Here is a 16,908-nt window from a genome sequence, read left to right on the forward strand (position 1 = left end):
ATTCATTTAATCGTTTAACTCTCTTCCAGTCAAGGGATAAACCAGTGGACAATTCATTATGTGGGATAATCAGGCAGACCTTTGTTCATTGGTGGAAACTTACGAGTGGGTTATTCGTTGACATGCAATACTTTACAGATAATTTTAGCACGTTGATACTCTGCTTGTGATAATAGCTAGAGCAGTTAGGAGAGGCTGGCGCAACTGATAATAAATCTGTTTTGATTGAAAGCGTCTGATAAATCTGGAGAGGTGCAGATAACTCGTGAGGCAGTTGCTGGTACACAACGCGAACGACATTGTTGCCTGGCTCTCCTGACAGAGATGAGTCCGGCCCTCACCTTGTGGCTGCTGGCCGCAGCCTGCAGCGTAGCACCCACACTAAGGGGCGACGACCGTGTTCTGGGGGGCGAGCCGGCGGACATCTCGCAGTTCCCCTGGCAGGTCTCCGTGGAGTATGTGGAGGCGCACCGCTGCGGCGCCTCCATCGTCAGCGCCAACTGGGTGATGACGGCTGCGTGGTGCATCTGGGGCACCGAACCAATCTATTACGTGCTGCGGGTCGGTACATCTATACGCGAGAGTGGCGGCGCCACATACACGGTGTCCGATTTGTTCTGGCACGAAGATTTCGATTATGTTTTGACAGATAGAGACATTGGTTTCTTCGAGATCTCTGGCTCCATCTCGTTTGGCGACAACGTTCAGGTATTCTGTACAGAAATATTTCATTGAGAAAAATCTTACAAAATCAAACTACGGTCGCACAATGAATTTCCACTCTGTAGCGAAGTGTGAGTTGGTTTGAATCTTTCTGGTAAATTACAACTGTTTGGCGGACCTGATATCGAATTTGGAACTTTTGCCTTTCAAGGGACAAATACTCTACACATACTTTTGTAATATTTATATTATATGTTGGATCTCCTTCCTCTCTTTCACACCTTCATTTGCTCTGCAGAACTAGATACATTATCCTGGCTACAGTGCTAGTGTTGATTAGAATACACTCTGAATCTTTGAAGGTCGTCAACACACCGTTTTACATAGTTGAAAATTGGCGACCCACCACAAATACTCTTAAGAATATCTCCATTTTACCCGGCCTTCTACATCTAGGAGTGGCTAGCGTCATGTTTGGTATGTCTTCTCCTTTATCTGTTTCGTCCATCATCTTAGTGGTCTTCCCTGCTACCTTTTACCTTCGACTTTGCCATTGATGATCATTTTTTCCAAGTTATCCTCCTGTCGTCGAGTTATATGACCAAATAACTGCAGGATTCACTGGAAACACCTTGTGTTCTTGAAGGATTGATTTGATTGGTCCGTCTGTCTATCCATGATATTCTCAGCAACCTCTTCCAAGTCCATAGGTCAAAAGATCAAGTCTTTTTGGTCCCCTTTTGTTATTGTCCATGTTTCAGCACAATAAAGGAAAATTGGAAACATTGGAGATTTGTGCACTCTTAATTTTGTTGTATGGTTAGGACTCCGTCTTTTCAAATCACTTTCAGTTTCGGTACAGCATCCCTATCCAGAACAATTCTGCATCTTATTAACTGTGTTGGCCACCCTCTTTCTGTATCACTGATCGCAAGTAGAAACAGTGATCCACTTCTCATATTCTGATAGTTCGTCAGCGGCTGGTATGGATTCACCTTTGTCAGTTATCATGATCTTTATCTTCTTTTTCCTAATTGACAATCCAGGTTTTTAATTTTCTGTCTTAACCCTACCCAGTAATTCCTTTATTTCCAATTTTGATGCTGTGCACATTGCGGTGTTATCAGCAAAACTTAAACTACGGATTCTTCGTCCTGCAATTGTGATCCCTCCAGCCCACCCATGAAGACTCTTTCTCCTAACATATTCTCCATAGGTGTTAAACAGAACCGATGATAGAATGCACTCATCTCTAGCTCCTTTATATGGTTCAAAAGGTTTGAAGTACTTTTGCCTAGTCTGATTATTGCCTTCCCATCAGAGTACAGATTTGTGATAAAGGTAATAAGATGATCATGAACGCCAATTTCTGCTAGTATGCTCCACAGTTGTTTTCATTGAACACAGTCGAAAGCCTTGGTATAGTCCTAGAATCGAAGACTAATGGAGTATTGAATTCTCTAAATTTTTCAAATAGGGCTCTGACATTAAGAATATGCTCTCGTGTTCCCTTATTATGCCTTGTACCTTCTGAAGATAGTGGGAGCAAAATACTTGCTGTGGAAGGTTATTAACAAAATTGAATAGAAACCAGGCGGCAGTTATAAGAACCGAAGACGACATACTTTGCTATTATGAAGTTCGGAACTAAAATTATGCGATCCTTCTAATACCATTCCTCTTGTTTTATTTCATTAGAAATTACATGTTGCTTCTTTATGAGACGAGTTGAGGTAAATAATAGACAATTCTTCGTGAAAGTAAAGCTCTCCAACTTAGACATTAAAATCAACTTCTTCGTATGAACCCCTTTGCAAATGAACTGTCACTTTCTTTTCCTAAAGTTGTAAAATGATAATATTATTTCCATTAGGATAGAAATAAGTGACATGCAGATTTGAAAACTAAACTAATCGTACTGAGAAGACTTGAATTAAATGAATTTTTTCTCATTGACCTACAAATTATTCATCAAAATAATTTTAAAAGAAGTTATTACTTGCAGTAGAATAAAAAATAAATAAAAACACATACAAATTCTTATAACCAAGTTTAAGGTTAAATGTTTCTCTGTGTCTGAATGTTCCAATTAGAAAACAGGTAAATTTTCATTTGTAGATTTTTTTGATTTGTTCATCCTCTTGATGCTTTGTTATCATATGTAGCCAGTAAACTGCTTGAATTCTTTTCCTTTTCCGATAAAATGTGCTGCACCATTTGTCCCTTTAGCAAGGTCACTGCTCGTGTTTTTGTGTAAGAATAGGATGCTTCACTGGACCAACTCGTCTACGCAGTGTAACTGTGCTGTGAGACGTATATAAAACATAAGTTTCTGTCTGCAGAGGAACCATATTCTCTTTACATTACCACATGTTTATCTACACGATATGATCAAAAGTATCAGGACATCCCTATGTAATGCAGATTTGACCACTACATGGCACAACAACATGCAGGTACGCCAGTATAAAAGACTGTAGGGAGTATTGTGTTTTCAGTAGAGAAGAGGTAACAATAGAATCGTCCGACCAGGGAAGTTTAGTGACCTCGAACGTGCACTATTTCATTGGATGTCACCTGAGTAACAAATCCGTTTAGGATATTTCAACCCTTCTGATGCCGAACCAGGCCGAATGCTGGCGATATGAATATGAAGTGGAAGCATGGAGGAACAACGAGAGCTAAAGTGGGACCTGGCAGACCTCATGTAATGAAGGAGAGGAACCGTCGAGCATTTCGGAGAGTGGCTGTAGAAAATCTCTTGAAGGAAGGAAGATTAGGGTATAACGTCCCGTAGACATCTAGGTCATCAGAGACGGAACACAATCCCGCAGTGGTGAAGAAAATCGGCCGTACCGTTTCGAAGCAACCATACCGGAATTGGCCTGGAGAGGTTTAGGGAAATCGCTGAAACCCTAAATCAGGATGGCAGGACGCGGATTTGAACGTGCGAGTACAGTGTGCTAACATTTGCGTCACCTCCACCTGTAAAAATCGCATGAGACTTGAAAAAGGAATCGCTCGTGAATTTCAAAGTGCTACCATTGGTAAAAGTAAAATAGAGTTTCTCGGGGTGTTTGTATCAGACTGCAGAAGAAGGCTGTTCTATATTGACTATGGGGCAAATCCCCACTTCCCGACCTTGTGCAGTAGCGCTATCTCTCTCTTTCCTTACGCTTGCCTCGCTCGCATCGTCCCGACCTTTTCCAAAACTTCACCTCCGTTTTCTTCGTCATTGCCAAATGTTTATGTGCAGTGGGTGGAGAACTGAGTTTGATGCGACAAGATCACCCGTGCAAAATAAGTTTAAATGATAATAATGATAATAATAATAACTTTAATTTTGCATTCTGCAGAAAATTATCTCTACTATTTTCTCCTTTTTTGTATTCAGATATGATACTAAATTCTGGAGCAAGGGAACGGCTGTAAGCAATTATTGAAGCATTTTTGAAATTACAATCAGAAGTACTTGCACGCAATCTAGTTTTCGTGCAGTTTCAATTGTAGGGCTATACCAACACTTCAAACCATTAGCTGCGAGTTAGTAATTTCCTGAAACAAGAACAAAACTAAATGGTAATAAATGATAGTAGCGTATAAAGTTTCTTTGAAGTACTAAAAGGCGATATGTTTCAATAAACAGGTACTGTTTACTGTTGTTTTTAATTTTATGTTACGCTTGTACATTTAACAAAATCGACTTTATTTTCCTCTTAGTGGTATACCGGTACATTAACTGGAGTCGCTTGCCAAACTCATTTTTAAGGGATTGTAGCAGTTTCACAAATTTTTCAAAGCGTGGTACTTCCTGCGCATATGCTGTAAAATAAAACCATAATGCCGTTTTGAATAAAGCACTTTTAAAAATCTGGATATCTAACTAAGTAAAGAGTTGCTTACCTCTATAGAAAAGTTGTTTTTTCATGAGCTGAAGTTTACTGCTAAGAATCCTAGATCGACTGCCCATTCAGGGTCATGCAAGAGTGGCTCTAGTTTCCCTTGTCCTCTAAAAATTGAGCCACGGCGTGGCGCAGTCGAAAAATGCGAGATATTACTTTCCCCTTGCTCAGCCACCGTCCATAAGCATGGCACGATATATCTGGATACTCCTCTTCTATGAAATAAAAATTCTTTGAAGTGACGATGAATGAGCCCATGAGAACGAATACATTTCACGATGCGCACCACTTCATTCATTACATCTTGAACTCCGATAACTTTTGCACAAACAGCCCCTTCGAGGGCAAAACAATAAGCGGAAGATAAATTAAGTGTGTTAAGCTTTCTCCGCAGTAGGCCAATAATACTTTTAACTTTACCATGGTTCAGCTGTGGTTACAAAAAACAGCTTTCTTCAAGTGAGTCCTATTCTTTCAGTTGTCATTTCGATCGCTTCTCACATATCCACCCCTGTAGCAGGGTCCTTTATCGACATCATATCCATGAGCTCTTCCGTTACACTTAGGTCGTCATTCACGCCACGAAAAAAACGGCTAATTGATCCATGGACTCATCAAGCGCGCCTGGAGGTTTTCAAATTTGGCTGACAGTTGTTCGTGCAAATTCCCGGCAACGTCGCTGCTTCGCCATATTTTATCGTTCTAGAAAACGGGTATTCTGCTCTATGCTGGAGATATTGTGGGATTCATTGTCTCCACTACATCCAACAAAATATTGTTTATTAATGGCCTTTCAACAAGTGGCTTCCGTGCTCTTGCTAAAAATAAAGCAACTTTACAAATAGCTCTGAATCCTTTCAAGGCAACCTTCATCTTCATAGCCCTAAATCACAGAAGAAAAGAATGGGTTTGGGAATAATACAAGTGAAAAAGGAAACGAAAACGAATGCACATTTGAGAAGAATGTACACAAACTTCAGTTCGTTTCACAGATCCTTTGATCAAAGTAAATATGCTAAAGTGCTGATACGAGCCTCATTTGTGGATATAGAATTCTCTGCCGCTAGAGTTTGCACCTTAATTTTTTTTTTCTCTGGCTTCCCCTATGATTTCAACATACTCTTCTGAATGCAATTTGCTGCAGTGTCTTCAAATAGATGATTTTCTTACACATATAATTCCTGTACGGCAGATTTGATATTTGGCGCTATTTTCACAACTAACAAAATAAGAAAGACTTTCCCATTCCGGTTTAAATGGACTTTCGGAAATCTTTTCTTGGACCATGTTATTTCATTATTTGAGTAACTGTCTTGCGCTTATCTATTTCAGTGATGAATATGCCTTCTATCAACGTTCTCGGCAGTGCACCACAGCGGCTTCACCACGCAAGCCGAGATGAGGAAAATGAAGCCCAGTTCGACCGAAGCACTGTGCAAACACACTTTGCACTTCGCCTTGCAAGCGCGCCATTTGTCGAATGTAAAAGTTCCCAAACTAGAACAATGGGTTAAAAATAACGGAGTAGAATGATTGAGCGGCTCCTCATAAGCCACACATTTCTATAGTCAATGCTGAGCGATGCTTGAGATGGTTTGAAGAGCGGCCAAACAAAATATCGGTTACCTGAAATAAAGGGATTTGGACTGATGAATCACGTTGTAGCCTGTGGTCTGGGGTATTTTCGTGGTTAGGATTATGGCCCATAATTGAACTTAAGGAACTGGTAAATGCGAAAGGAGGTGAACAAATTTTACTACAGTGTGTACTGCATACAGCAGAACAGTTCGAGGGCGATGAGTGATTTTACCAGCAAGACAACGCATAATGCACCATTTGCGATTAATTTGTTTGTGGACATTAACATTTCTGAAATGAGTAGGCCGACCCACAGTACCGAGCTGATCCCAAAGAAATATCTTTGGAAAGAGTTGGAACGTTGACTTCGCTCCAGACCCCAGCATCCTACATCACTACCTTCTGCGGTTTCGGTTTTTGAGGAAGAAAGGGCTACCACTCCTACGCAAATTTTCTGGCACCTCATTGAAAGTGTTCTCTGCAGAGTTCAAGTCTTCATAAATGTGCAGGGTGGACACCGATAGGTGTTCAAATACTTTTAACCAGATATTACACGTTCGTCCATGTGCAGTAGGTTGCACCTGATGTAGTTTGGTGTGTCTGACAGATGAACTGCTTGGTGTTTTGCGTTGGTCGGGATTTTCCTGTTTGCGGCCAAGTACCTCGTTGACCTCACATTGGTTCATAAGTGTGCGTCCCGAATATTTTCCGAGACTTTGTTCCAGCTTTATTCCATACACTTTTGTTTTGTTCTATTCTTTGCTTCGTTTTCTGCCATGTTGTTGCTGACTGCTTCGATTTTGTATAGATCTTTGTCTGGAATTGTTCTTTCGATGAAGCTGTACTCTTAGAGAAAATGTTTTAGGTGACCTCTGTTGAGAATTTGTCTAAGGGGTGCTGGTATTTACTGAGCTATGTATCTTGGTAATTGCTGTACGTGAGCGACTCTGTTTACTTCGGATTTCATATAGCTATTGACCAACTCATGTTGAGAAAAAACAGAATACAGTGAACCATAGGAGGTAGGACGTTCATATTCACAGCACGTTGCAGTAATATGTTCTCCAGAAATGATTAGCATTTAAACTACGTCGGCCCTTGATTTCAAGGTAAACGTCGACATCGCGGCGCAACACCACCTACCGGTAAAATGTGCCTATAGATCTCCTAAACAGAAGATAATACATCTGTGTGATCTGAGCAGACGTGCGGGATTTCTCACAGACATATGTACCTTTCGTAAGGTCAAATCAATGAGCCTGAAAGAGGGCGCGTTATTGGCATGAGAGGACGTAATGCTTCCATCCGGCAAAATGCTACTCGTGTGTAACGAAATGTTTTGGCAGTGCAACGGGCGTGTGCAGAATAGTTCACAGAAAGCCGTAGAACACGACGAAATAGGTCAGGTTGCACCGCCAAGACCACCCCCGAAAAGATCGACACCTCAACCTAATGTCATTGCAGGACAGATCTGCGTCGTCCTCGGCTAAAAAATGATTCAAATGGCTCTAAGTACTATGGGACTTAACATCTGAGGTCATCAGTCCCCTAGACGTAGAACTACTTAAACATAAATAACCTAAGGACATTACACTCATCCATACCCGAGGCAGGATTCGAACCTGCGACCGTAGCAGCGACGCAGTTCCGAACTGAAGCGCCTAGAAGCGCTCAGCCACAGCGGCGTCGACGGCTATGGTGCAACAATGGAACAGTGTGTACACTATCAGGAGGGACAGTACGTCTCTTTATTACGGCGTCGGTTGCGTCCACATCTCCGCCTACCTTTGATGAATGTGTAGAAACAGGCTAGACGGCAGTGGTGTGTGAAAGAAGTCGCTGGCGACAGGAGTGGCACAATTCTGTTTTCGGACGAATCCAGGTTCTCTTTGTTTGAAAATGATGGCCGCATTTTTGTTCTCCGCAGATGGGGGGAGTAGCATCACAGTAACTGCATTCGCACAAGACGAACAGCAGCAACTCAAGGCCTTATGGTGTGGGGCGCTACTGTATACAATCACAAATCGCAGTTGGTGCGTGTTTAGGCCACTGTCATCAGTGTGACCTTAGTGAATGACATACTACGACCTGTAGCATACACTTTCTGCACAACAACCCAGATGCACATTCTTCAGTAAGAAAATGCATGAGCACATGCGGCTCGATCACGTTCCTTCTTGGTGATACAGGATGTCGGCCTTCTGCCCTGGCAAAGCCAGATCACCGGACTTACCGCCAATCGAAAATGTATCGGATATGGTGAAACGATAGGTGCAGGACTGTGACCCAATGCCAACCACCACAGATGGACGTTGGAACTAGGTGAAAGCAGCATGGATGGCTATCGCACAGGACGCCATTCGCGCCTTATACGCATTGGTGCTTCCACGCATGGAAAAAGTTATCAAGGCCCATGGCGAATAGGCCATATGCTGAAGAGAGGTGACTGAAATGTTAATACTTTATGCAGAACACACTGATGTACATGTCCTATGAATACGAGCATCCTCTCTCTAGTCGTTCAAGATATTCTGTTTTTTTTTGTTGTTTGTTTGTTTTTTGTTTTGTTTTTTGTAACAGGTGTGTAATTTTTGTACTGCTTTTGGATTTCTCAAACTGTTTTGTTTTATGCTGACAGTAGTTTAGCCAATTATTTGTTCTTCCGCCCAAAATTCTACTCCTCCGTCAATGTTCATAAGTCCCGTCTTATTTCGGTTTAATTTGTTTCATGTTGTGACTTCATAATTCCTTATGATTTAACGCGCTTCTTCCCTCTCATTTTCTTCCATCCCCAGTAATCGGACGTAGGTGGTCCGTGTATGCTTGGCATATGATCTTCTGACCACACATTTGTAAGCCATGAAGTTGTTGTCTCAGGGTAAAGAGAAAAGCATCTACAGCTATTGCAAATAGTGCCATGGAGACGGGATAATCTTGTCGAACCGATTTATTAATTCGTAGTAGTATACGTACTTGTCCGTTTACGCTGTGTCCGGATATGCCAATTTTGGGAGGTTCTTGGCTGCGTCAGTTACTTTTTGGGAAGTTCAATGCTTTTACAGACTGGAAAAGACGTAAATGGTTGACTTTATCAAAGGCTTTTTCGATGTCAAGCGATTTCATTGCGAGCTCCTACTTTCGTTCTGATGCCTCTGTAATCAGTTAAAGTTTGGTGTATTAACCGATCTTTCTCCACACATGTTTCGTATGCTCCAGTTGTAGTGGTGCTAACAACTGAAGTGAATCACAGTGTGATCCGCTTGAAAGTTTTGTAGTCACTGTTGAGCAGTGTTATAGGTCGAAGACTCTCGACTGTCTTTCCTCCTCGGTTTTTGGCAATTAGGACCACACCACTGCTCCCTCCACAATTATTTCGAGATGGCATTGGTAAACAACAGGGCCCAATGAACATTTTCAGCTTTTTTCAGTAGCACCTACTACTTTTTCGGTTAGCTCTGTTGCGAAGTCTTCCTCTTCCTCTGGATTTAAACGTCCGCACGTCGTTGTCATATAATAACTCTCTGTGTCTTTTCGTCCGTTGCTTTGCTGGTAGCTAGTTCTGTAATGCGACTAAAGATTTCATCTCTTTTTTCAGCTTGTTTGTTCAGTAGCATCGTGCTTGTACACTGAGGTAAGAAAGTCATGGGAGACTTGCTAATATCACGTCGGGCCTCCTTTTGGCCGTCATAAGGCAGGATCCCGACGTGATATGGACTCAATAAGTCGTCGGAAGTCCCCTGCAGAAACAATGATCCACTCTGCCTCTGTAGCTGTCCGTAATTGCGAAAGTGTTGGCGATGCAGAATTTTGTTGCCGAACTTAACTCTAGATTACGTCTCATAAATGTTCGATGGGATTCATGTTGGCTACATAATTCGCTCAAATTGTAAAGAATTTTTTCAAACCAATTGCCAACAACGATGGACCGGTGACATGGCGCATCGTTATTTAGGAACATGAAGTCCATGAATGTCTGCAGATGGTTTCCAACAAGCAGAACATAATCAGTCAATGCTCGGTTCAGCTGCACCAGAGGACCCAGTCCACTCCATGTAAACACAGCACACATTATGAATCCACCAACAGCTTGCTAAATCCAGTGTTGAAAATTGAGGGCCGCGCGGGATTAGCCGAGCGGTCTCGGGCGCTGCAGTCACGGACTGTACGGCTGGTCGCGGCGGAGGTTCGAGTCCTCCCTCGGGCATGGGTGTGTGTGTTTGTCCTTAGGATAATTTAGGTTAAGTAGTGTGTAAGCTTAGGGACTTATGACATTAGCAGTTAAGTCCCATAAGGTTTCACACACATTTGAACACATTTTTTTGAAAATTTGGGTCCATGGCTTCGCGGGGTCTGCATCAAACTCGAATCCTACCATCAGCCCTTACCAACTGAAATCAGGACTCACCCGATCACACCGCGGTTTTCCTGTCTCTTAGGGCCCAACCTATGTTGTCCCGAGCCCAGGAGAGGCGCTGCACGCGCCATCTTGCTGTTAGCAAACGCACTCGCCGCACTAACGTATACGTTCGTCGTATGTTCTACAGTGATTTTTGCTGTTATTTCAGGCAGTGCTGCTTGTCTGTTCGCACTGACAACTCTACGCAAACGCCGCTGCTCTCCGTCGTTAAGTGAAGGCCGTCGGCCACAGCGTGTCCGTCGTGAGAGGCAATGCTGAAATTTGGTATTCTCGGTATACTCTTGACACTATGGCTCTCGGAATATTGAATTCCCTAGCGACTTCCGAAAAGAAATGTACCATCCGTCTAGCTTCAAGTGCCATTCGATATTCAGAGTCTGTTAAATCCCGTTGTGCGGTCATAATCACGTCGCAAAGCTTTTCTCATGCATTACCTGAGTACAAACGACAGCTCCGCCCATGCACTGCCCTTTTACACCTCGTGTACGCGATTCTACCGACATTTGTACACTATGTGATTAAAAGTATCCGGACACCCCCAAAAACATACGTTTTTCATATTACGTGCACGGTGCTGCCACCTACTGCTAGGTACTTCACATCAGCCATCTCAGTAGTCATTAGACATCATGAGAGGGCAGAATGGGGCGCTTTGCAGAACTCACGGACTTCGAACGTGGTCACGTGATTGCGTGTCACTTGTGTCATATGTCTGCACGCGAGATTTTCACACTCCTAAACATCCCTAAGTCCACTGTTTCCGATTTGACAATTAAGTGGAAACGTGAAGGCTCACGTAGAGCGCAAAAGCGTACAGGCTGACCTCGTCTGTTGACTGACTGAGACCGCCGACAGTTGAAGAGGGTCGTAACGTGTAATACGCAGACATCATTCAGAAATTCATACAGAAATTCTAAACTGCATCAGGATCCACTGGAAGTACTATGACCGTTAGGCGGGAGGTGAGAAAACTTGGATTTCATGGTCGAGCGGCTGCTCATAAGCCACACATCGCACTGGTAAATGCTAAACGACGCATCTATTGGTGTAAGGAGCGGAAACATTGGACGATTGAACAATGGAAAAACGTTGTGTGGAGTGACGAATCACGGTACACAATGTGGCGATCCAATGGCAGATTGTGCGTACGGCGAATGCCTGGTGAACGTCATCGGCCAGCGTGTGTAGTGCCAACAGTAATATTCGGAGGCGGTGGTGTTATGGTGTGGTCGTGTTTCTCATGGAGGTGGCTTGCGCCCCTTGTTTTGCGTGGTACTATCACAGCACAGACCTACACTCATGTTTTAAGCACCTTCTGGCTTCCCACTCGTTGAAGAGCAATTCGGGAATTGCGATTGCATCTTTCAACACGATCGAACATCTGTTTATAATACAAGGCCTGTGGCGGAGTGGTTATACGACAATAACATCCCTGTAACGGACTACCCTGCACAGAGTCCTGACCTAAATCCTATAGAACTCCTATGGGATGTTTTGCAACGCCGACTTCGTGCCAGGCTTCTCCGATCGACAACGGTACTTCTCCTCAATTCAGAACACCGTGAAGAACGGGCTGCCATTCCCCAAGAAACATTCCAGCACCTGATTGAACGTATGTCCGCGAGAGTGGAAACTGTCATCGAGGCTAGGGGTGGGCCAATACTATATTCAATTGCAGCAGTACCGATGGAGTGTGCCACGAATCTGCAAGACATTTTCAGCCAGATGTCCCTGATACTTTTGATCACATAGTGCATATGTGCAAATCGCTATTAAATGACTTTGTCGCCTGGGTGCAATGATCATATCTGGAAGTAGTTTCAGGTTTCTTTTTTTATTTTCTTCTACAACGTGATACATTGATGCCGTTTCTTGGTGTGCAACTTATTCAAGATGATTTATTAATTAGCATAGACTTTGCTATTACTGTTGCATCAAATTTAAACTAGTGTCTCAGACGCCTGAAATAAAATTCGTTTCTTCTGGTAGGGACAGTTTTCGCAAGAGTAAACAAATGAAATGATCGTATGGCATTGTTGGCGGGGGTTCCTCATGGTTTATATTATAGGTGGTTTTGCAAACTTCATCCACCAGTTAATACTGTAGCTGAATTGTACGCTGGGAACTTTCTTTCTTTTTCTACCCACATATTATGAAAGGCAGCACAGCGTCTTGTGTCTTCCAGATGAGCTAAGTTTAATTTTCGCAATCCTCTTGCTCTGTAGGTTCCTTCTTTCTCTAAGTTTATGCTACATATGAACGCTACGTTATCTGAGATTATGGTTGGCCATAGCTATGACTTCAAAATGTGTTCCCTTAACCTGCATGTTGCATACAGTCCGTCAGTACGGCTAGTCATCGTATTTAAGCTCTAACGTATGAAGTGGATGTAACACTCTGGTGTTGTTCTTCAGTACCATGTACAGGGTGTTTCAAAAATGACCGGTATATTTGAAACGGCAATAAAAACTAAACGAGCAGCGATAGAAATACACCGTTTGTTGCAATATGCTTGGGACAACAGTACATTTTCAGGCGGACAAACTTTCGAAATTACAGTAGTTACAATTGTCAACAACAGATGGCGCTGCGGTCTGGGAAACTCTATAGTACGATATTTTCCACATATCCACCATGCGTAGCAATAATATGGCGTAGTCTCTGAATGAAATTACCCGAAACCTTTGACAACGTGTCTGGCGGAATGGCTTCACATGCAGATGAGATGTACTGCTTCAGCTGTTCAATTGTTTCTGGATTCTGGCGGTACACCTGGTCTTTCAAGTGTCCCCACAGAAAGAAGTCACAGGGGTTCATGTCTGGCGAATAGGGAGGCCAATCCACGCCGCCTCCTGTATGTTTCGGATAGCCCAAAGCAATCACACGATCATCGAAATATTCATTCAGGAAATTAAAGACGTCGGCCGTGCGATGTGGCCGGGCACCATCTTGCATAAACCACGAGGTGTTCGCAGTGTCGTCTAAGGCAGTTTGTACCGCCACAAATTCACGAAGAATGTCCAGATAGCGTGATGCAGTAATCGTTTCGGATCTGAAAAATGGGCCAATGATTCCTTTGGAAGAAATGGCGGCCCAGACCAGTACTTTTTGAGGATGCAGGGACGATGGGACTGCAACATGGGGCTTTTCGGTTCCCCATATGCGCCAGTTCTGTTTATTGACGAAGCCGTCCAGGTAAAAATAAGCGTCGTCAGTAAACCAAATGCTGCCCACATGCATATCGCCGTCATCAATCCTGTGCACTATATCGTTAGCGAATGTCTCTCGTGCAGCAATGGTAGCGGCGCTGAGGGGTTGCCGCGTTTGAATTTTGTATGGATAGAGGTGTAAATTCTGGCGCATGAGACGATACGTGGACGTTGGCGTCATTTGGACCGCAGCTGCAACACGGCGAACGGAAACCCGAGGCCGCTGTTGGATCACCTGCTGCACTAGCTGCGCGTTGCCCTCTGTGGTTGCCGTACGCGGTCGCCCTACCTTTCCAGCACGTTCATCCGTCACATTCCCAGTCCGTTGAAATTTTTCAAACAGATCCTTTATTGTATCGCTTTTCGGTCCTTTGGTTACATTAAACCTCCGTTGAAAACTTCGTCTTGTTGCAACAACACTGTGTTCTAGGCGGTGGAATTCCAACACCAGAAAAATCCTCTGTTCTAAGGAATAAACCATGTTGTCTACAGCACACTTGCACGTTGTGAACAGCACACGCTTACAGCAGAAAGACGACGTACAGAATGGCGCACCCACAGACTGCGTTGTCTTCCATATCTTTCACATCACTTGCAGCGCCATCTGTTGTTGAAAATTGTAACTACTGTAATTTCGAAAGTTTGTCCGCCTGAAAATGTACTGTTGTCCCAAGCATATTGCAACAAACGATGTATTTCTATCGCTGCTCGTTTAGTTTTTATTGCCGTTTCAAATATACCGGTCATTTTTGAAACACCCTGTATGTGTTACAACTGGGTGTCTGATTTTTGGAACCAGTTACACAGCTAAAATCACCTAAAATATTATTTGTTTGATATGGATTGTAAAAATGGGACTATCGCATCGTAGAATAACGCTCCTCTGTTAGTTTTCCCTGTAACTGAAGGGCAAAGAAACTAATTAATCTGATATTACAGATCATGCCGGCTGTACCTCTGCTATTCGGTATTTCTCTATGTTTCTTACTATGACCCCTTCCCTAGTCATAATCACTGTTCCAAATTCGTTGTCATTTCTACGATATACTGTGGTCCATTAGCCCTTAATTCGATTCAAATAAGTAAGACACTTCTTGCGACATTATGATGTCCGTATCAGCTTATAAGGCACCAGTTCTTGAAATCTAAGAACCTATAAAGCCGCATCACTTTCGATTTTCGTTAAATCGTTGGTTTTATCCAAAAACGTATCTGAACTCTTTGTTTGGTATTCATAACCCTTATAACACATTAATTTAAAAAAAAAGATTATTCTTTTATTACTCATATTATCTACACTGTTTATTTAATGTTCACCTCTCACAGCGGACTGCCCTGTTATTACCATAACTGCTTCCACAGGCTGTGGCTCTGGCTACTGAGGAGCTCGAGGCCGGCAGCACCGTCACGGTGAGCGGCTGGGGTAGCCTTCAACCTGGGGTGGACTACCCGGAGCAGCTGCACGCCGTCAACACGACTATCATCGACCGTTCCTCCTGCAACGACACCTACGAAGGAATAGTCACAGAGAACATGATTTGCGCTGGTGAACCAGAAGGCGGCAAAGACGCTTGCAATGGTGACAAAGGTGGTCCCCTGGTTGCGAACTCCACGCAATACGGAATCGTCTCGTGGGGCTATGGCTGTTTTTACCCACCATATCCAGGAGTGTACACCAACATCGTTTCCCTGCGCTCTTGGATTAACGAAACAATCGGTGTCTAATTGTTTGCTTTTCACATTCAAAAGGTTGCCTCCTGAAACCATACACACATTGAGGCATACAAACGTGTACATTTTTTTATTTGATTTATGAAATTATTCTACGCCTGAGCATTCATTATCAAATTAAAGAAGGTGTTAGATCTTTCGCTCTATTTTTGCAGCATAAAAAGATTATGTAAGTGTTTATTTCTTTACTCATTATTGTTTGATTTCATAGTCATATAATAGTTAGCTGCCGGAGAACGAAACATGGTCAGAAAAGAGAGTGTTTGGTGATGTAAAACTGTGTCATTGTTCACTATCCATGCAAAGAAATGGTTTGCATGGTAATAATAACCACACTAAATACATAGACTGCAAGTTAGACTTACAAATATCGAAATGGGGAAAACGATAGCGTACTGATGGCGTGCGTCATCGCACTCACTGATTTCAACTCATTTACAGGCTGATAATCAAACAAAACTAATTTCGTTAGTGCATTAATGTAGGGTTAGGTACTATATTACTCAGTTAAAGAGGAGGAAGTCTATATAACATTTTTATAGAACAAAAAGTTACAGGAATGATACAACCTTACATTTCCGAGGCTCGAAGTAGAAGAAGCAGCAAGGACTAACAGTTCTAGTGTTTTAACAAAAAGCAATCGAAAAATTCTGTTTCACAGGTAATTAGGATACAAAGATGAACTTGATGTTCTGCTTATAATAAAAAATTTTATTATAAGTATTACTGTTTCGACTCATGTATCATAAAATGTATGTATGAAAGAGTAATTTCAAAAGCAAGTTTGACCTCCATTTCAAAATTTCCTTTTTTTAGTGTGAGCCATTTGGGGAAGCACTCCCTTCCTAGCATCTATGGTGCGGATTCCTCTCCTCCGTTCCTTCTCCTCACCCTTCCCCACTGTAGCTCCCTTCCTCCCTGCTAGGTCACCAGCACGTCTAGCCGGTCTGTGTCAGGGTCTGTTATGTACCCGTATGGCTGAGCCCTCTGACAACATGTGGATCACACTAGTGATACCTAAGCTGTTCCACCACCATACATGCCAAGAAGTGGTTGCTTATCTTCTTGGAGCATCAGAACTCCCAGCAATGGCTGCTGGTCCTCGCTCTGGCTGGGTGGGGCCCATGGGGAGAGCTCCTGGTTGGACAGGGTGGTATCAGGACAGATGCTTGGTGTATGAAGTGTATCATGCTGCAAAAATCTGGCCGTTCTCAAATGGCCATCTCTTTGAATGGTGAAGGATCATTGAATGCTGCTTCTTATGACCAGCAGCCTTCCCTTCCCTGGCTACACCATGGGAGGAGGGCAGGCTCGCCATCTTGGAATGAAACATTTTTCCTATTACCTCATCTGTACCAGGACAGACAGGGACACATCCACCGCCAAAAAGCCATTGCTTTTGTGGGGA

At 43.0% G+C, this 16,908-nt stretch overlaps 1 protein-coding gene across 1 annotated transcript; it reads left to right on the forward strand.

The window, feature by feature from the left end:
- The first annotated feature begins 295 nt into the window (after positions 1 to 295).
- LOC126253165 (vitellin-degrading protease-like) lies at positions 296 to 16,279 on the forward strand. The gene is made up of 2 exons (XM_049954324.1): positions 296 to 708; positions 15,132 to 16,279. The coding sequence occupies exons 1-2, from the start codon at positions 325 to 327 to the stop codon at positions 15,492 to 15,494; spliced, it is 747 nt and encodes a 248-aa protein (XP_049810281.1). The 5' UTR covers positions 296 to 324; the 3' UTR covers positions 15,495 to 16,279.
- Positions 16,280 to 16,908: the final 629 nt, after the last annotated feature.

This window comes from Schistocerca nitens, chromosome 4 (assembly GCF_023898315.1).
Source record: "Schistocerca nitens isolate TAMUIC-IGC-003100 chromosome 4, iqSchNite1.1, whole genome shotgun sequence".
In the NCBI taxonomy this organism is placed as follows: Eukaryota; Metazoa; Arthropoda; class Insecta; order Orthoptera; family Acrididae; genus Schistocerca; species Schistocerca nitens.